Source organism: Dipodomys spectabilis, unplaced genomic scaffold (assembly GCF_019054845.1).
Source record: "Dipodomys spectabilis isolate Male_0828 unplaced genomic scaffold, ASM1905484v1 ptg000023l, whole genome shotgun sequence".
In the NCBI taxonomy this organism is placed as follows: Eukaryota; Metazoa; Chordata; class Mammalia; order Rodentia; family Heteromyidae; genus Dipodomys; species Dipodomys spectabilis.
The window spans coordinates 4,796,444-4,817,894 of NW_024870700.1; the positions used below are offsets into that span (position 1 = coordinate 4,796,444).

The 21,451-nt window shown below is 40.2% G+C and overlaps 2 protein-coding genes and 1 non-coding gene across 6 annotated transcripts in view; 1 reads left to right on the forward strand and 2 right to left on the reverse strand.

Moving 5' to 3' along the window:
* Positions 1-2,373, reverse strand: part of Chek1 (checkpoint kinase 1) — a 41,460-nt gene extending 39,087 nt beyond the window's left edge. For 2 of the 4 annotated variants that reach the window (XM_042674964.1, XM_042674962.1), the window contains exons 1-3: positions 2,014-2,147; positions 1,580-1,664; positions 399-622 (exon numbers count right to left, since the gene is read on the reverse strand). In XM_042674964.1, the coding sequence (XP_042530898.1) occupies positions 399-622; positions 1,580-1,644 (289 nt within the window). In that variant the 5' untranslated portion in view covers positions 1,645-1,664; positions 2,014-2,147. Of the gene's footprint in view, positions 1-398; positions 623-1,579; positions 1,665-2,013; positions 2,149-2,318 lie in introns of those variants that run through there. The other 2 variants (XM_042674965.1, XM_042674963.1) reach the window with 2 other exon arrangements.
* A 4,990-nt stretch (positions 2,374-7,363) lies between these two features.
* The window catches only part of Stt3a (STT3 oligosaccharyltransferase complex catalytic subunit A), a 32,043-nt gene continuing 17,955 nt past the window's right edge, over positions 7,364-21,451 (reverse strand). The window contains exons 11-18 of the mRNA XM_042674968.1: positions 19,139-19,230; positions 17,401-17,556; positions 16,986-17,174; positions 14,650-14,766; positions 14,429-14,531; positions 12,076-12,264; positions 11,206-11,321; positions 7,364-9,279 (exon numbers count right to left, since the gene is read on the reverse strand). Of these exons, the coding sequence (XP_042530902.1) occupies positions 9,241-9,279; positions 11,206-11,321; positions 12,076-12,264; positions 14,429-14,531; positions 14,650-14,766; positions 16,986-17,174; positions 17,401-17,556; positions 19,139-19,230 (1,001 nt within the window). The 3' untranslated portion in view covers positions 7,364-9,240. The remainder of the gene's footprint in view (positions 9,280-11,205; positions 11,322-12,075; positions 12,265-14,428; positions 14,532-14,649; positions 14,767-16,985; positions 17,175-17,400; positions 17,557-19,138; positions 19,231-21,451) is intronic.
* On the forward strand, positions 15,706-15,832 carry LOC122104236. The gene has a single exon (XR_006146900.1). It is a non-coding gene; the product is annotated as a small nucleolar RNA SNORA28 (small nucleolar RNA).

Genomic DNA, 21,451 nt, shown 5'->3' on the forward strand with positions numbered 1-21,451 from the left:
TATTATTTTTAATCTGTAAATATATACAATGTCCTGAAACTAGAAAGTTTAAAAAGAGAAATATCGCTCAGGAAAATGATGTTTTAATACATCACCATAAAACTAGTTATCATTCTTAAATTGTAATCTGGAACAAGACCATTTAAGTTACAAATAACTTGAGAAAAGTTTTCTTTAAATGACTATTTTCTTTCAGACCAGTGCAAGTTGCAAAAGCAAAAAAAAAAAAAAAAATGACAATTTACTTCAATTTTACTGTTATCTAAGTAATTCTAAACTGACCATCTAGTTACCTAAGATTAAAAATACAAATTCAGAAACTTTGGTTTATAGAAAATTTACTGGAGTAAATATTTCAATATTTTATATCTTATTTAAATTTCAAATTTTTTCCATACCTATTCTATCAAAAAGTTCTCCTCCACTACAGTACTCCAAAAATAGATATTGGATATTGCCTTCTCTCCTGTGACCATAGAATTTTACAACATTCTCATGGTTTAACATTTTATTAATGCAGATCTCTTTCTTAATATTTTCTGGACAGTCTATGGCTCGCTTCATGTCTACAATCTTCACTGCAACTGCTTCTTCAGTTATTCTATTCACAGCAAGCTGAACTCTACAAAAAGAAAAGGAAGAGTTATAACATTCCAACATGTGAATTCTACTTCCTTTAACACTTCAAATGATTAATGATGCATGCCTATAATCCCAGCTTCAAAAGATTAATGGGTTTCCCTATAATCTCCAGCACTCAGAAGCAAGATGATCTGAGCCAGAGCCAGTGAACTACAAAGTGATAAGCTAGCAAAAAAGAAAAAAAAAAGGTGAACAAAAAAACTTTAAAAGACTAACTGTGGCATCCCAAACTATTTTATCCCAAACTATTACTTTCTCCACCAAGAAGAAACCATTTATCATGTTCTAACAGATACTATTCCTTTCTCAATTGTTAAATAGTATACTTAAAACTCTTAAAAAAGACATTATCCTGTACACTCAAGACATTAACCTCTGATAAAAGACATTACACAGGTATGTATACACATTACTTACATATATATGTGTTCTACTGATATAACAGCATCACCTTAATATTTACTAATTTCATGCTACAGATATGTAATTGCTCAGGCATAAGGTATTATTTTTCATATATGAGGAAATAGAAGCACACAGTAATATTAGAAACCTTGCCGAGGATTACAAAACAGGAGCCAGTAAGGAAAAAACAAGGCAGGTCTTCCCCAGAGTCGGTTCATTTGTTCATTTAGCCACCACACTTAAACTCCAAAACAATGTGGTTAGTTACAAAAACCATAGCTTCAACAAATCTTAGGCTGTTTTGCTGTTTTTGTTTTTTTAAACAAAGATTAAGAAAACAAACACAAGAGTGGAGGAGGGGTAAAAGAGAGAAAAAAGTGTGGATCCTTAAGGAAAGCTTATGTAACTTCACACACTAATGTTTCCAAGTGCAAATATCTCAATATACAATTACAAAACAATAAATACATACTCGGACCGCAGGCTCGAAAATCAAGCATGAAGGCACGATAAAATCAGGATTCAAACTTACTCTCCATAGGCACCTTCTCCCAGGGTTTGCACCAAGTCCCAGTCTTCCACAAAGGGCACTGCCATGACTCCGCCAATCAGCCCGGCTGTAAAAGGCAGCAACCCAGAAAAGGGGAAGGAGTCTAAGTCCCGATCACCACCCTACTCTAGACATCCACACAGGATTCCCCACAGCTGCCCTAGGGCTCCACGCACATCTCCAACACATTCTATGCAACTGTAAGCCTAAATTTAGGCATTTCTGCCGTCAAACCCTCAATCCCCATTCTCCCCACACAGCTGAACTCCGCTTTCCCAAGGGCCCAAGGGAAAAAGTAAAGTTTTGCCCAGGCGCAGGGAGGGGCGAATCTGGCCTAAGGGCAGGAATTCGAACGAACAAGGCCAGGGCGGCCCCTCCTACCACCAGCTCGGGTCTCATTCTCACCGCCAGCTCACCAGTGCCAGGGCCCTGAGGAAACCGGGGCGGGGCCAACTGCCCCGAGAATCACAAGAAAAGGCCAGGGCCCAGAAACTCGACGCCCAGCGCTCGGAGGCCAGCCCGGGAGTCTGCGGTCCCCCGGTGCAAGGGGGACCCTCCCTACGGTCACACCCATCCCTCTCCGAAACTGCCCTCCTCCGCTGCATCCGCCCGTCCCCTTCCGCCATCGCGATAACACTCTCAGTCGGCCCTTCCTCGCGAGTCTAGACCTTTAACTAGCTCTTTCGGGCACTTGGGAACCACAACGGCCGCCCATCCTTACCAGACTTGTCCTGGGCCCGCAACCACGCAGATCCAAACGCAGCGTTTTTTCCCGCCAAGACTCGCTTGCGTCACGCTGTCGCAAACGCGCGCACTCTTGCCGTAAAGCAGGACGGCAAGGCCGACCGCGCCGACCGGGTTCCTCCGCCGGCGGAGAAGCTGACTGCAGTTGGAGAGCTGCCGCCCGTACGGGACCCCAGGATGAAAAGGCAGTCGGAAGGTGCCGATCCAAGGCGGCGCCGAAGCCTCCATCCCCCTCCATCCGAGCCCGCGCGCACCGTGGGCCGCGGATGGACCGCTGGCTGCCCGGGACCCCGGCAACGCGGCCCGCCGGTGACCCGAGCACCGGGCCCGGCCGCCGGCAGCACTGACCAGGGTCTGAGCGCCCCAAGCCCCAGAGCCCGTAGCCAGCAGCAGCCGTTGGGATACTCTGGCATGACCAGCCGCACGAGTCCGGGAGGTGGTGGCTGGGTAATTAACTTTGCCTTGTCTGTGCAGACTCCCAAAACTAATTTTTTTGCGGGAAGACCATTACCTAGCTTAGCTCTACTAGCCTTCTCGTTCTGATTTCTTAAAGTGTAAGAAAAAGGCAAGTTCTTTCCTCAGCACCACATAAGCAAAAAGAAAAAAGCCGGAAGTGGTGCCGTGGCTCAAGTGGTAGAGCGCTAGCCTTGAGCTGAAGAGCAGAGGGACGGTGCCCAGGCCCAGAGTTCAGGCCCCATGACCGGACCCAAAAGAAAAGAAAAAGGCAAGTCCGTGTGTAGTACAGCACTTCTGCACAGCCTGAGCCATTTAACTAGATAGACCCTGTATCTATACTGATGAGAAAGCAATTTATGATGCAAATTTTAAACTAACCAAATTAAAGGTAAATGCAAAAGACCTGACCACCACTAATAATGTGGGGAAACTGACATAGGTGTTCCCCAACAGCTAACAGACTTGAGAATTCAAAGCATAGGTAGGATCATTCCCAATAAATTCTCCCATCCTCAAAACTCAATATAACTAGCTACTGTGATGTTAGTAATAAACTAAAGTATGTAACATGCACAAACACATGTCTTAAAAGAAGAAATCTGGGTACAAAAACCAAGACTGAAACTGCTTATGTATGAAGTTTCAAACTATGATATCAATTTAGGATTTGTGTAATAAAACAAGATTTTCTAAATAATTCCTTCTGTTATTTTCTACTTTACTGAGTGCTGGAAAAAAAAATATGAAGAGGACTTGCACAGTTCCTAGAGTCTTGTGTTCCCTTCTGACACTTTTTGTGCCAGTCCTGGGGCTTTAATTTAGGGCCTTGGCATTGTCCCTAAGCTTTTTTGCTGAAGGTAAGTGCCTTACCTCTTGAGCCACAGCTCCAACTTCTGGCTTTTTTGCTGCTTAAATGGAGGCAAGAATCTATGGACTTTCCTGCCAGATGGCTTTAAACTGCAATCCTCAGATCTCTGCCTCCTGAGTAGCTAGGAATATAGGCTAGCTTTTCTAAACAGTAAAAGGTCAGTTTTTAAAAGACAACTTCCAAGAATAAAGTATGGGGAAAATTTTGCAAAGTGTAAAGTGTTTAGATGAAAACTGCCAGAAATGTTAAGAAGATGAAACCCAAAACAATGGGAAATCAGAAAATCAACTTAATTACATCAACAGACTGAAACTGAATTGGTGATACCAGACAACTCTGAATAGGATGTTAAGGGGCAAAAAGAGAGAGGTTAAAAGACCATAAAGCAAGTACCAGTGGGAGCACTGTTGGCTCATACCTGTAATTCTACTTAGGAGGCTGAAATCAAGATTCAAAGCTAGCCCAGACAGGTATCACTGAGACTTTTATCTCCAATTAACCACCAAAACCATGAAGTGGAGCTGTGGCTCAAGTGGTAGAATGCTAGCCTTGAACAAAAAAGCTAGCAAATAGTGCCCAGGACCTGAGGTGAAATGCCAGTACTGGTGTACACACAAAAAAGTTAATACCATAGTGAAACCCAATGGTGCAATCAACACACATATTCTAAAAAAAAAGTAAAAATATGGAATATTGGGCACAAGAGGACAGCAACAATTAGTATAAATGTGGATGCACATGGCCTATGTAGTTAAGCTGGCATGTGTGAAAAACTGAAAATATCTTAAAAGGGGAGAGAGGAATGGGAAAGAGGTAAATTTACTAGGTAGGATACATTGTTTACACTTATGAAAGTATCACAGAGGCTGGGAATGTGGCTTAGTGGTGGAGTGCCTTCCTTGCATGCATGAAGCCATGTTGGTTCCCTCAGTATCACATGAACAGAAAAAGCCACAAGTGGCACTGTGGCTCAAGTGATAAGTGCTAGCCTTGAGCAAAAAGCTCAGGGACAGTGCCCAGGCCCTGAGTTCAAGCTCCAGAACTGGCACCAAAAAAAAAAAAAAAATTATCACAATAAACCCTCCTAAAAATTAATTTAGGGGGCTGGGAAGGTGGCTCAGCAGTAGAGCACTTGCCTTGCATGCATGAGGCCCTGGGTTCGATTCCTCAGCACCACATAAGCAAAAAGAAAAAATCTGGAAGTGGCGCTGTGGCTCAAGTGGTAGAGCACTAGCCTTGAGCTGAAGAGCTGAGGGACAGTGCCCAGGCCCAGAGTTCAGGCCCCATGACAGGACCCAAAAAAAAAAAAAGAAATTAATTTAGGGCTGAGAATGTGGCTTGGTGGTAGTGTGCTTGCCTAGCATGCATGAAGCCCTGAGTTCGATTCCTCAGTACTACATATACAGGAAATGCCAGAAGTAGTGCTGTGGATCAAGGGTAGAGCGCTAGCCTTGAGCAAAAAGAAGCTCAGACAATGCTCAGGCCCTGAGTTCAAGCCCCAAAACTGGGGGGGAGGGGAAGGATAAGAATAACTTTAAAAAAAAAAAGTAAATATAGTCAAGAACTGCTCCTTCCCAAAACTGGTATCAGATCTGAGAAAGTGAGTGAGTGTGTGTGTGTGTATGTGTGTGTGTGTGTATGTGTGTGTGTGTGTCTGTACTGGAGAAAACAGGCAGTCAAAAGCTTGGATACCTGATGTCAAAGAGGAATTACGTTTAAGTATAAGCACTGAAGGTTGAGCCTATAAGCCTTTCCCTACTCACGGAAGGTAAAAGCCTTGCTTCTATCTGTTAACAGGATATGTAAGTCCTGAGAGGATCTTACCTATGTGTGAGAGAAAAACTTAAAAGATACCAATACCAATGACTTTATAATAGTCCACCAGATTACAGTAGTCTGAAAGGCCAACAAGCCTCTGCTTCATAGCCCCCTTATCCTCCCACTCTAAAAAGTGAGCATCCAAACATTTAAGAAATTGGAAAGATGCCAAAACAAAGCCATATTCAAATGAACAAATAAAAACTTCTTGGACATTAAAAACAGGAGCAGGGGAAAAAAAAAGACTAACCTATCTTAAATAGATTAGAAAATTGGGCTGGAGTATAGCTCAAGTGGTAGAGCACATACCTAGCAAGCAGAAGGTCCTGAGTTCAAACCCCAGTACCAGCAAGCAAAAGAAATCACCCAGAAGGAAAAATTTGGAAAAAAGAGGAGTAAATATGAGGGGCTGGAACAGTGGTACAATAGTAATTGCCTAGCTTGCATGAAGCTCTGGATTCAATTCCTCAGTACCACGTAAACAGAAAAAGCCAGAAGTGGCCCTGTGGCTCAAGCAGTAGGGTGCTAGCCTTGAGCAAAAGAAGCTCAAGCCCCATGACTGACAAAAAAAAAAAAAGACAAAACTTGGCCTGGGATGTAGCTTAGTAGTGGCAAAGCACTTGCCTAGCAAGTACAATGTTCTGGGCTCCATACTCAGTACCAAAAACAACAACCAAAAGCACAAAAAGAAGTTCAGGGACAGTGCCCAAGCTCTGAGTTCAAGCCCCAGGATTGGCCAAAAAAAAAAAAAAGAGCAAACATGAGAATATTAGGAATACTGATCCAGGAAATCCAACATCCAAACAACTGTACCTATCAGAAAGATAAGAGACAGTTGGAAGGGGAAGTGATCCACATAAAATCCAAGGCTATTTGTTCCTAACTGAAGAATTTGACTTTGCACACATAAAAGTCCAAAGTACTGGGCTGGGAAGGTGGCTCAGTGGTAGAGTGCTTGCCTTGCATGCATGAGGCCCTGGGTTCGATTCCTCAGCACCACATAAGCAAAAAGAAAAAAGCCAGAAGTGGCGCTGTGGCTCAAGTGGTAGAGCGCTAGCCTTGAGCTGAAGAGCTGAGGGATAGTGCCCAGTCCCAGAGTTCAGGCCCCACGACTGGACCCAAAAAAAAAAAAAAAAAGTCCAAAGTACTAGCACAACAAAAGACACATACTCAAAAAGGGACATTGGGGAAATTTCAAAACATTATATAGAGAGGTCTGGGGGAGGGAACAGACAAGTAATAACCAGAACTACATTCCTTAATATTTGGAAGTTGGAAAATACAATGATTCAGTGCACTCACAATCCTAAGGAAAAACAATCTGGAATCCAAGTACACTTATCAATTAAGTGTGTCAAGATAAAAATACACACAAATTTACCTCCCAAACATACTCGCCAGAAGGTACTTAGAGGTGACAAAACAAAATGTCAAAGAATGAACACATACATAATTAAAAGGATACAACTCAGAAAACTTGGAAAGCAAATCAACTAAAACCAGAACACTCCAAAACAGAAAGCATCTAATTTGTCTTGTCTGAACGTAGAAAGAGAAGGTTGGCACAAATAAAGGAGACTTGAGAGCCAAATTAGTGATACATATACAACAACAACAACAAAAATAGAATGATGTTTTAAAGTTATGCATTAGTGCCGGGCAGTGGTAGCTCACACTAGCTAGGAGGCTGAGATCTGAGGATCGTGGTTTAAAGCTAGTCTGGGCAGGAAAGCCCATGAGACTCATCTCCAATTAACCCACCAGAAAACCACAAGTGGTGCTGTGGCTCAAGTGGTAGAGCACTAGCCTTGAGCTGAAGAGCTCAGGGACAGCTCCCAGGTCCAGAGTGCAAGCCCCACGACAGACAAAAAAAAGAAGAGTTATGCATTAAAATAATAGTATTTAATAACACACCTTGGTTGAGAATAGCTAGACGGTAATTGGTAATTACAGAATTTAACTAGGATCAGAACCATAATAAAAGACAGTAAAAATATGTGTCCATAAATGAAAAACAATGGTGAAAATGTACTAAAACCCTGTTTCCACACAAAAGATCAACAATGATGCCTAACACTGAAACACCAAAACATAGTAAAGTCAAGTTATTTTAATGATATGGAGGGAATATGAGAAGCAGCAGAGTTGAAAGTTATTATATATCTGGGATGTGAAGAAAGGAAAACTGTATTGTTGCTGTTTAGAATTGTTTTTATATTAAATGTACTATAACAGTGAAAACTTTTTTAAAGATAGCTTCATGTAGAACTAGAAAGTAACAAATTCCTAAGAGAATTATATAGCAAATAGTAATCTCATTGATACTACAGAGGAAGCTTATTAATAATCTCTAGTGTTAACTGCATTGATAAATCTCAGAATAACCTTTCACTAGGGAATAATTCTGTATATAAATCAAATAAGGTATTTACATAGAGGAAATCAAATCTATTAAATCTAAATGTCAACTACAATTGAAGTACACCTCACATAAATCGGCTTGAAAGGGAAAACCCTTAGATATACCAAGTATGCCCAAATATATCCATTATGAATACCATTTTGACTTATCCAAAAGCCATACAATTCCTCCCTGCTTTCTTAGGTTGGTTTAACTAGACAAGTACCGTATATTTTTTAAGACTTAAGGTTTATATACACCAGTGGTTTCTCATCATGTTGGCAGTGCTCTCAAGGTGACTGTTTATGTCAGTGCTTCTAACACTTACCTTCTTCTAATTTGCTTATTTGGCAAGGCCTTCGAAACCAGGCAATCAAACTAGAAGAGGAAATTTAAAAACAACAGGGAGCCTGAGACTAAGAAAAAAGAAGCTCCCATTGAATAACCAGTTTTTGAGCAGTCTAAAGCCAATAAGCAAAGAGCCAGCTATTTACTGAGAGTATTGAAAGCTAAATTTCAAACTAGTGTAATTATATTTAAGCTAAGTCAGCAACATCTGCTGACCATCAAGCTCTATGTACAATGCTGGAGGAGTTACTTCCTCCCAACTGATAATGTCACTGTTTGAGTCTTTAACATTGCTAGTTTAGTCACACTTGATTTATTCCTCCTCTTAAAAACTCACCCTTATTAGTTCCAAAGAAATCTGGTGAGATCAGGTCTGGCTAGCTATCTTCTGTCCTATAAAGTGAAAGAGCCACTAAGGAACAAGAGACACTGAGAAGAAAAACATTAATAGTAAGGAAACTAACCTGCCCCAAAATAGCACTCCTCTGGTCCCACAAACATTTATTCATCATTCAATAAAAATTTATTAAGCACCCACTATGTGCAAGCATTGTGCTGGGTGCTACAATACAGAAAGTATGACAAAGTTGTTTATATTGGTAGAGTCAGAGCTAGTCCTTGATAGTTTTCCTGATGTGAGAAAGAATGCCCCTACTTGGCTCATGTAAGGAGCTGAAGGCATTGAGAAGGTATGCTGCGTGTCCTTCTATTAGCCCAGCACAAACGTTTCCCTTCCTCAAATCAGCCATACGTCAAAACAAATAAGGCACATTTAAAAAAAAAATTCCCCCCTTTAATTGACCAAAGTAAAGCCATGACATTTCATTTGGTAACTTGCTCAGAATTATAAAAATCATTCCATTTGGCCCAGCCCATACTGTCCAGGGCAAAACTTCCAGATAATTCTAATATCATTCGGCTCTGTTCTTATAAACTGCATATAAAAAATCTTCAGTGTCCTAAATATGACGTGCTCATTACGAAGCATATCAGAACTGCATGTGACATTTATGTCCTTGACAAGCCTCGGTTATCCAGGTCCTTTACCTGCAACATAAAAATGTCAGTTTAATATTACAATCAGTTCCATTCATCTAGTGAGGGGCATCTGGGTTGGTTCCATATCTTAGCTATGGTAAATAATGCGGTGATAAATGTAGTTGTGCTGGTAGCTTTAGTATGGCCTTGTTTGTGGTGATTTGGGTAAATGCCCAAAAGTGGGATTGCTAAGACATAGGAGAGCTCTATGTGGAGTCTTTTGAGGAATCTCCAAACTGCTTTCCAGAGTGGTTGAACAAGTTTACACTCCTACCAACAGTGTAGTAGTGTCCTTTTAGCCATATCCCCTCTAGCATCTGTTGTTATTAGATTTCTTGATTATAGATATTCTAACCAGGGTGAGGTGGAATCTCAATGTTGTTTTGATTTACATTTCTTTTATGGCCAGAGATGTTGAATATTTCTTCATGTGTCTTTTGGCCATTCTTATTTCTTCTTCAGAGAAGTCTCTCTACTACATGATTTTTTTTTTCTTTTGTGTTTTTTCCCTCTATAGTTTATCCCCAGTAGTCACTGACTGTATTAAATTTTGGTACCCTGTGTATTGTATATATTGTTTATCTGAACTAGGGAAGGGAAGGGAAACAAAATGGTGAGACAAAGGACAAAGTGGGAACCTATGCAACAGCGACACTCAGAAGGTAATATGTTGGAAATGATCTGTACAACTTGGGGGTGGGGAATTGGGAGGGAGGTAAAGAGGGAGAAAAATGAGGGAGGGGGTAACAAGTTAAGACAAGAAATCTAAACAGGGCTGGGAAGATGGCTCAGCGGTAAAGTGCTTGCCTCACATGCATGAGACCCTGGGTTCAATTCCTCAGCACCACATAAACAGAAAAGATCAGAAGTGGCACTGTGGCTCAAGTGGTAGTGTTCTACCCTTGAACTGAAAAGCTCAGGGACAATGCCCAGTCCCAGAGTTCAAGCCCTATAACTGACGAAAAAGAAAAAAGAAATGTAAGCAGCACTACCTTACTTATGTAACTGTAACCCCTCTTTGTATCAACTTGACAATGAAATTAAAATAAAAATTTATAACCAGACCAACTTTGAAGAACTGTTCTACCACAATGGGTTCACCTAGATTACGAGGCATTAGATTAGGTTCTGTTGTCTGGCTTGGTATTGTGAACAAATGAGCATGAATCAGAGACTAGCCACTCTTGTTACCCTTTTGGAATGAGTATCTCAGTGAGGAACAGTGAAAATAATCTTTCACTTGAATCAAGAGTTCTCAAGCCAGGCGCTGGTGGCTCATGCCTGTAATCCTAGCTACTCAGGAGGCTGAGATATGAGTAACGTGGTTCAAAGTCAGCCCTCGCAGGAAAGTCGGTGAGACTCTGATCTCCAATTAACCACCAGAAAACTGGAAGTGGAACTATGGCTCAAGTGGTAGAGTGCTTGCCTTGAGCTGAAGAGCTCAGGGACAGTGAACAGGCCCAGAGTTCAAGCCCACAACCAACAAAAAAAAAATGCTCAACCTTTTGTTTTTGAGATAGTCTCGCTGTGTAGCCTAGAACATGAAGTCCTCCTGCCTTAGTTGTGCACTACCATATCTATCTTCTCTTATATAATCCATTCCTATGTTATAAGTACTTCAGTAGGAAAGAAGAATGTAGTTCAGAAAAAACAAACTTTCTCTTCCCCCTAAAGCCTGATAATCACTACATACTGAAGCCCCAACTACAAAAGGATTACTGAAATAACTGCCAAAATGACAACCAACTATCTCCTTAAGACCATATAAAGTAGAGAAGTAAAATTTAAAAAGTGAGTTGCAAGCTACTTTTCAGACACAAATGTCATCAAAAATGCCCCTATTTGAAAAAACACGTGGCCTGTTTCGTTAAGTATTGGAACTGATGGATATGCAACCATGTGAATTGCTTTGTGAGACATGTAACATTTACTTACCTTATATATCCTCACCAGCCAATGTTCTGTGGTATATGCTTCTTCCAGGACATCAAGCTCAAAATCTTTATTCCCAATCTCAGCATTTCGAACACGATCAAAGCCTGGCGGACGCTCTAAAGAGAAAAAAAGAAAAAAGAACACTTTCCACAATGCTGATTTCCTAAAGGGACAGTAAAACAATGCAGTATACTGTCTACTGTTTGGATTATTATCTAGCATATAGTTTGATCAGAGTCTTACAAAAACAAGGGCTTCAGGTAGTAAGAACAAGTGTTACCCTAACTGAAGTTCTGTCCAAAATAATGCTTGGCAGAGTCCATGGAGCGTATCTCTTCTAAGAGATAAAACTGACAAGCCTCTAAGACTGTCATTCACAGGCCTCTGTAACACACTAGAAACCCTTCCATGGATCAGAGAAGAACTAATCAGAGAAAAAGCCAAAGTCCTGCATCTACTTCAGAAACCACGAAAGTGAAAGCCAGAGTGAAGATTTAACCTGATAAATCCCTTTCAATGTATTCATTTGAAGAAAGGAAGTCCTTTACCTCACTGTCTCTTTACTCCTTGCCTCACTACAACCTGTGATACTGAGACACAAAATAAAATAGTATTTTAAAGCACAGACCTGGAGCCAGACTGCCTGAGTTTGAATCCTGGCTCTACCACTGGTCATGTAAATGCTGGCCAGTTCAACACCCACTGATAACTCAATTCCTTCATATAAAAATAATAAGATACATTAATTCTAACTTATGAGTTGCTCTAAGTTAAATGAGTTAATAGAAGTAAAGCAGTTAAAGCAGTGCCTGGAAAACAGTGTTATTTGTCACAGTTGTTACTATGTTGTAAAAATTATAAAACACTCACTGGCTTCTGTGTAGACCTGACCAAAGCGGTAGTAACACATCTTATACATGAGGCAGTTGAGCAATACTGGAGACCCCTCTCGGTCCACACGGAATTCTCCAGTTGGAGTATAATAGTCATTCTCTTTGATATGTTTGCCTGTATCTGTGCTCCCTCCAATCCGGACCATCCAAAGAAACTTGTTGATATCTAGAGGAAAAAAGAAGAGACTGATGTATCAGAAAGGTTAATGGAGCTAAATTTCCCATATTTTTTCTAATTGGGAATGATACTACTTAATTGTATTAAAGGGAAAACAGTCTGAAGATCTTTCCTCAAAAAAAACTATTCTTAGGAATTACCAGACTCCTAGGTGGGTATGATGGGTATGCTTATAAAGTACTTCCAACTAAGCTGGGCGCTGGTGGCTCACGCCTGTAATCCTAGCTACTCAGGAGGCTAAGATCTGAGGATCACGGTTCAAAGCCAGCCCGGGCAGGAAAGACTGTGAGACTCCTATCTCCAATAAATCACCAGAAAACTGGAAGTGGCGCTGTAGCTCAAGTGGTAGAGTGCTCACCTTGAGCTGAAGAGCTGAAGGACAGTGCCCAGGCCCAGAGTTCAAGCCCCACGACCGACAAAAAAAAAGTATTTCCAACTACTCAGTAGGCAAAGCAGGAGGGTTGCAAGTTTGAGACTAGCCCAAAGGTAGTAGTGACATACAATTTTGAAAACACTATCTACATTTAACTAAAAGTTATAAATTACACTCATTAGGTGATAGAGGAAAAGGTAGAAATAACAAGCAAAACTCTTTATTTACCTAAGAAGTAGGTAAGCGTACATCTAAAATTGATGACCACTAAATAGCAAAATATACCAATCATTTTAAAATATGAGGGGTAGGAGCTGGGAAGGTGGCTCAGTGGTAGAGTGCCTGCCTTGCATGCCTGAGGCCCTGGGTTCGATTCCTCAGCACCACATAAGCAAAAAAGAAAAACATCCAGAAGTGGCGCTGTGACTCAAGTGGTAGAGCTAGCCTTGGGCTGAAGAGCTGAGGGACAGCACCCAGGCCTTGAGTTCAGGCCCCACGACCGGACCCAAAAAAAAAAAAATGAGGGGTAGTGGTACTGCTTAGAAGTAAAGCACTTGGAGACCCTTATGTCAAAGCCAGTACTACCAAAATAGAACCTAAGTATTAGAACCTAAACTGAAGGAATACTGCTAGAGTTTACTATAAACTGTAAAGGTACTTTACAGTTAGGAGAAGGAGATTACCATTTTTTACTATAAACCTTCAGAACTGTTGAACTTTTAAAAATATAAATAAGTATTGCTTTAATTTTGTACAAGCTATTTTTAAAGCAGTGAAATTCTATTTGGATGTCTTTTCTAAAATTACCTTTTTGCCAGTAATCACAGAGAACATGGTACCATATGCCTCTTTATACACTCAGTTGCCCTGTCACATCCAAGGAGGATTGGTTCCAAGACCCCCCTAGAGATACCAAAATCTACAGGTGCTCAAGTCCTTTTAAATAAAATGGAGCTATATTTGGATATAACATAATTTACATCTTTCTATATATTTTAAAACATCTTTAGATTACATATAATACAAGGTAAGTGCTATGGAAATAGTTTTTATAATGTATTACTTAGGTTATAATGACAAAAAAAAGTACATGTTTAATAGAAACAACTTTTTCCACAATATTTTCAATCCACAGTTGGTTGAATCCATAGATGCAAACTCATGGACAGAGAGAGAACTGTATGTATGTATGTACACATATGTATATACTACATACATTAACATGGCAGATTATATGGCCAGAATCCACTAAACACTGTTAATTCTTTTTTTGTCGGTCATGGGGCTTGAACTTTGGGCCTGAAAGCTGTCCCTCAGCTCTTCAGCTCAAGGTTAGTGCTTTGCCACTTGAGCCACAGAGCCACTTCTTGTTTACCGGTGTTTAATTGGAGATAACAGTCTCCTAAACTTTCCTGCCCAGGCTGGCTTTGAACCACGATCCTAAGATCTCAGCCTCCTGAGTAGCTAGAATTACAGGCGTGAGACACCAGCTGTTAATTCTTTAAACGCGTAATTCTTAAATTCACTTTTATAAGCCTACTCTACTACTTGTAGAACTACTACATTAGTAAGACAATCATTTATGTCAACCTATGTGAAAATTATTTACATTGTTTTCCTATTTAATGCAAAAAGAATCAATATATGAAAACCATACTTAGGAGCTTCCAAATAATAATAATAAATCTTGATAAGATTAAAGAAAAAAAAACAGAAAACTCATTTAGTTTGCTCACAATCTATGCACCCTAAAGCTAGAAATAAAACTAAATATATTACCATCAGAGGAATATCCAGTAAGACCTCCAAAAATGACTAGCACATAGCTGACATCAAGTTCCCTCATGATCTCGTAGGCTTTTTCTTCTGTGGATGCCATTGCCTAGAAAAATAAATAGACATTTCTCAAAGCACAATCTCAAATCCTATGTCCTCTCACGGAGGAGTATTTCCACTAGACTTTACATTATCAAATACTCTTAAGAATCCCTCCACCTTACCTGCCCTACTCGAGAAATATGGGTATTATTCCATGTATTATTGTCCACTAAAATTGTCCGATTTGCCATAGCTGTAATCTGGTAGCCATAATCCCACCATGACATGACTTTTGCATCCTGAAATAAAAATGAAAAAATGAACAACACTCTTCTAACTGCACCTAAAACTAACTGCAAGAGAAGTGGATGGGAATCTTTGATATCATAGGAAGTAAGGCCCAGATAATCAATTTATTCACAAAGTTAGAAAGTTATTCATACCTTACAAGCAAATAATTTCTTTTTAAAGTGGAGGAGCTAAATTTGATATTTTTGGACTTAGATCAGAACCAATTTTATCTGTATCTTCTTTTTCAATTTTCAAGTAGTTGTACAAGGGGTTTTAATTCAACATGTCAGTTTCTGAATAAAGAAAAAAACTGACAGCTAATCCACCATATAGATAGAAAATTGCAGCACAATTCATACACTTTATATACATAAGTATAATAAAGTGAAAACTGTGTAGACTATATATTTTATTAAATAATCTTTAACAAAAATCTTTGTCATGAAAATGGAAGAGGAAAAAAAATTCACAAATATGATGGACAACTATTAAGATATTCTAAGTTTGGGGCTAACCATAGTTCAGTTGTAGAGCACCTGCCTAGTAAGTGCAGTCTTGGGTTCAGTCCCTGCACTACAAAATTTAAAGGATTCTTACTTCTGATGTTAAACAAATCTGACTCCAAAATACTATTCTCAATACGTACTGTAAGGAATCACTTCAGAGCTTCAAAGAGAACAACATTAAGGAACTAGAGTGTGGCTCAAAAAAACAGAGCACCAGCCAGTGGTAAGCAAAAAGCTGAGCAAGAGCCTCTAATTTCAAAGTAAATAAATAAAACAAACTACAATATTAAAATAATGAAATATCTCTATGTAACTAAAAGCTTATTATAGAGCAAAACAAAACAAGTAGTCATCACACCTAGCAAGCACAAGACCTGGAGTTCAAACTCTAGTATCACCAAAAAAAAAAAAGTAATCATTAGGTAATAAATTAATGACTGCAAGCAACACTCTATGGCAGATAATCAAAACTATCTGACACAATTTGAGCTTGCTATAGTGAGAAAGTCTAACCTATTCCAGTGTTCTCTCCTCCATGAGACAAGCCATTATATAAACTTAAAACAATACAAAAAGAAAAAAATAATAAACTAATGAAAATATTTATGTATGTTCCCTTCTATTTTCTAATTTTCCTCTAAAAATATGTACTATTTATTATTTATTCTTTTTTTTTTTTTTTTTTTTTGGGTCCGGTCATGGGGCCTGAACTCTGGGCCTGGGCGCTGTCCCTCAGCTCTTCAGCTCAAGACTAGCACTCTACCACTTGAGCCACAGCGCCACTTCCGGCTTTTTTCTTTTTGCTTATGTGGTGCTGAGGAATCGAACCCAGGGCCTCAGGCATGCAAGGCAAGCGCTCTACCACTGAGCCATCTTCCCAGCCCCCTCATTTTATTGTTTTTGCCAGTCCTGGGGCTTGACCTCAGGGCCTGAGCTTACTGTCCCTGAGCTTATTTTGCTCAAAGCTACACTCTACCACTTGAGCAACAGCGCCATTTCTGGCCTTTATTGTTTATGTGGTACTGAGGAATATAACCCAGGGCTTCATGCATGCTAGACTAGCACTCTACCACTAAATCATATTCCCAGCCTATATACTATTTATTTGTAACTTTTTCTTCTTTTTTTTTTTGAGGGGGGGGCCGGTCATGGGGCCTGAATTGTGGGCCTGGGCGCTGTCCCTCAGCTCTTCAGCTCAAGGCTAGCATTCTACCACTTGAGCCACAGTGCCACTTCCGGCTTTTTTCTTTTTGCTTATGTGGTGCTGAGTAATCGAACCCAGGGCCTCAGGCATGCAAGGCAAGCGCTCTACCACTGAGCCACCTTCCCAGCCCAACTTTTTCTTCTTTTATAACTGAGATGGTTTCAGATGAAAACGATCATTACCAATGCAAATGTCTAAATACTTACTTCAGTAAGAATTGCTATTGAAGAAATCTCAAAATTGAAAGCTGGTTCTTTAAAGCTTATTCAAAACTAAGTGCCTAAAAACCAACTTCTCAGACTAAAGGTGCAGGTAGAATAGTAGTGTCTGCCTAGTGAATATTAAGGCACTGAGTTCAAAATCATAGTAACAAATTACATACACACACAGTACCACCAAATAATAAGAAAATAAAATTTCAATTTTCTTACCCATCTGAAAAACTACATGATTCACTAGCATATCAAATGCCTCTCCTTTCACTCCTACCCACAAACCCTCTACTCCCAAATTTCACCTCTGGAGTATTGTGACGAAGCCAGTAATACGCTTCTCGGAAGTCATCAAAAATGATCCTACTGCCATCCCCACCACGGGCAGACAGTACAATGGAGGGAGAAGAGTAGGCCTCACTGGTCACCCAGGTTGAATGGAAAGTGTAGGTGATGAGAAAGAAAGCCATGACCAGTATCATCCCACTTGCCACCTAAAAAAGGAAGAATTGTGCAGTAAACTACACTAAATTTATACAACATAGAAGAGTCGATAACACAAATTGAATGAAACACAGTCAGCCAGAGACTATATCAGTTAACACCAATAACCACCTATGACAGTGCTCTATTTTACAACTCCCACACTAAACATATATGCACACATGCTCACACATTCACACAGTTTCCAAAGCTTGTTAAGTGTTGCATAGTTCTCACTTCATTCTTAATGGGGTAAGTAGAATCCTGTTGCTTCTTGCTCTTCTTGTCTGGGCGACTTATGTCCAGATTCTTCATATATGTGGAAAGTACCTGGGAGACTCCAATGCCAGAAAGAATGCACATAACAGGTGCCAACACTAGCATTAAACGCACCTAAAAGAGACAATAATCATGATCACTGTTCGACAAATTACATATTTATCAATGGACTATGATGTCAAGTTAGTGTTTCAAATGTGATTTGTCTATGATGGTAGAAAATATTTAGTAAGGCTATAACAGCATATATCTCTTAAAGTCTGTTGTGATCTACATGTATACTTATGTACATGTGTCCAGAATAATGATACAAAGTATTATTTCTTGGCCATGTGTGGTGGCACATGCCTGTAATCTTAGCACATGGGAGGCTGAAGCAGAAAGATGGGAAAACTGAGCTAAATATATTTATATAGAGAGGCTGCCCTGGGGTATACAGTGATACTGTCTCAAAATAAAGTTTATTAATATATGTATATACATGTATGTGCACATGTACATATATATCATGTTTATATTTGTGGGAAGGAGTAATTGCTAGTAAGATAAAAAATTTTCATATGTAGTCCAAGCTAACCTTAAACTGGAGATCTCCTTACGTCTACCACCAAAGTGCTGGGATTATGGATTACAGGAGTATTCTAACCTACCTGACTATAATGTATTTCTTTTCTTTTGTTGGTCATGGAGCCTAAACTCTGGGCCTGGGTGCTGTCCCTTAGCAATTCATCTCAAGGCTAGCACTCTACCACTTTGAGCCACAGCTTTTTCTGCTGATGTAGTACTGAAGAAGCAAACCCAGGGCCTCATACATGCAAGGCAAGCATTCTACCACTGAGCCACCTTCCCAGTCCTATTTCTATGTGGCTTAGAATCAAAATAATATGAGAAAGACTATCTTGCTGCATTATATAAAGTCCCTCCTCGCTTAACAATCTAGCAATCTACTCCTAGGCCTTCAACAAAAATATTAAAAATCACCTCTTCCTCTGGGAGTACTGGCAAGAACTAGAAGTTGAACTCAAGAACCTAGTGCTTGCTAGGCAGGAAGTCATGTCACTGAAGCATGCCTTCAACCCCTTTTTTCTTAGGTTGACTTTAAGGTACCAGTGGCTCACACCTATAATCCTAGTTGCTCACAAGGCTGAGATTTTTTTTTTTTTTTTTTGGGGGGTCCAGTCGTGGGGCCTGAACTCTGGGCCTGAGCGCTGTCCCTCAGCTCTTCAGCTCAAGGCTAGCTAGCACTCTACCACTTGAGCCACAGCGCCACTTCCGGCTTTTTTCTTTTTGCTTATGTGGTGCTGAGGAATCGAATCCAGGGCCTCAGGCATGCAAGGCACGCACTCTACCACTGAGCCAACTTCCCAGCCCCAAGGCTGAGATTTTAAAATCACAGTACAAAGCCAGTTGGAAAAGACAAAATCGAGAGCCTCTTAGCTCCAATTAACCAACAAAAAGCCAGAGGCTGAGGCATAGCTCAAGTGATAAGAACACTAGCCATCATCAAAAATATCAAAAGCATAAGCCCTGACTTCAAGCCCCAGTATCAACACAGAAAACAGCAGCAAGCAGCTTTACAAATCTTAAGTACTCATGGGGAAATACCTATATAATCATCCTTCTGGGCAGAAACAAATAAAAAAGCACCTCAGAGTAAGGGGTGGAAAGTTTTGCTAGGTCTGAGAACATTCCTCACCATTACAGCTGAAAAGTACATGCTGGTCACACCGTACATGATGATAAAAATCCGGGCATCAGACAAGTTGCTAAAGCAGTAATAGAGGCCAACTACAAAAGAGGAAAGGAGAAGTAAGCAGCAAAGCCCAGTAGACCCTTGTAACCTCAAAGGAGCCTCTTCTTTGTATGACTGGATGACTTCACATATTTAACTCAACAATTCCACATCAGGAAATTTATCCTAAAACAACAATCAAAGCAATGTGCAAAAATGCTTACTGCAGTGTTCTTTATACTAATAAAAAAAAATAGAACCAACCTAAATGTCCAGCAAAGGAGCTCATTAATTGTAACATGTTTTCAATTTAATGTATTAACTAAAATACTGCTGCATGAGGTTACAAACTACTTGCATTCTTTATACATGTCTACAGCAAAGAAAGACTGACTAATCTATCTTAAATATTTCTATAAAATATTAAATAACAGATTTTTCTTTTCTTTTTTTTTGGTTGGTCATGGGCCTGGGTGCTGTCCCTCAGTTCTTCAGCTCAAGGCTAGCGCTCTACCACTTGAGCCATAGCGCCACTTCTGGTTTTCTGGTGGTTTACTGGAGATCAGAGTCTCACAGACTCTCCTGCCCAGGCTGGCTTTGAACTGTGATCCTCAGATCTCAGCCCCTTACGTAGCTAGTATTACAAGTGTGAGCCATGGACACCCAGCTTGTTCTCTCTTTTTTTTTTTTTAACAGTGCTGAGGAATGAACTCAGCCATAAGGCATGCTAGTCCAGCACTCTTACCATCAAGCTACAATCCCAGCCCTACTAAAATTCTTTTTTTTTTTTTTTGGTCAGTCCTGGGGCTTGAACTCAGGGCCTGGGCGCTGTCCCTGAGGTTCTTTTGCTCAAGACTAGCATCTTACCACTTGAGCCACAGTGCCACTTCCAACTTTTTCTCAGTATGAGTAATTTTTTTCTGTGGTACTAAGGAATCAAACTCAGGGCTTCATGTATGCTACGTGAGCATTCCACCACTAAGCCACATCATCCACTTACTTGTTTTACATGATTCAGGCATATACTTTTTTCCCCTGTGTGTAAAGAATTGTAATAAGGGGTTCGGAATGTGGCTTAGAGGTAGAGTGCCTGCCTAGCATGCATGAAGTCCTGGGTTCAATTCCTCAGTACCACATAAACAGAAAAAGCCAGAAGTAGTATTGTGGCTCAAGTGGTAGAGCAGTAGCCTTGAGCAAAACAAGCTCAGGGACAGTGCCCAGGCTCTGAGTTCACACCGCACGACTGAGGGGGAAAAGAAAGTTAACAACGGCTAAAGATAGGTGGTGAAAATTTCTGTACCTTTTATCTTTTTCATTTTACTGAGCTTTTGTTATTTTCATAATATGCATATTACTTTCACAATAAAAATAAATCTACAGCGGGGCACCGGTGGCTCATGCCTGTACTCAAGAGGCTGAGATCTGAGGATCACAGTTCAAGCTAGCCAAGGCAGGAAAGTCCATGAGACTCTCATCTCCAATAAACCAGTCAGAAAATCAGAAGTGGCACTGTCGTGGCACTCAAGTGGTAGAGTGCTAGCCTTGAGCTGAAGAGTGAGGAACAGCACTCAAAATCCAAAACAAAATAATAAAATAAATCTACAAGTTATAAAAGAAAAATGTCGCTTACACTGGTAAATTCTAGGGTATTAACTAGACTAACCAGAAGACAATAAAGAAGCTTCACTCTTAGCATGCCATTATGAAACTTCAATACTGCCTAAAGAAGAAATAAGGCAAAGGAGGGGAGTACAGCACAAGTACTTTAAAAAACAAAAAAAACTGGAATTAAAGGGCTAGAAATGTGGCTTAGTGGTAGAATGTTTGCCTAGCATGCATGAAGCCCTAGGTTCTATTCCTCAGTACCACATACACAGAAAAAGCTGAAAGTGGCATTGTGGTTCAAGTGGTCAAGTGCCAGCTTTGAGCAAAAAGAAGCTCAGGGACAGTGCCCAGGCCCAAAGAGTTCTAGCCCCAGGATTGGGGGGGAAAAAATCTAATTAAAACTTACATTAAGGGGCTGGGAAGGTGGCTCAGTGGCAGAGTGCTTGCCTTGCACGCATAAGGGCCTGGGTTCGAGTCCTTAGCACCGCATAAGCAGAAAAAGCCCGAAGTGGCACTCTGGCTCAAGTGGTAGAGTGTTAGCCTTGAACTAAAGAGCTGAGGGACAGCACCCAGACCCAGAGTTCAGGCCCCATGACCAACAAAATAAATAAATAAATAAAAATAAATTTTAAAAACTTACATTTTAACTTATAAACATAAGAGAAAATTGAA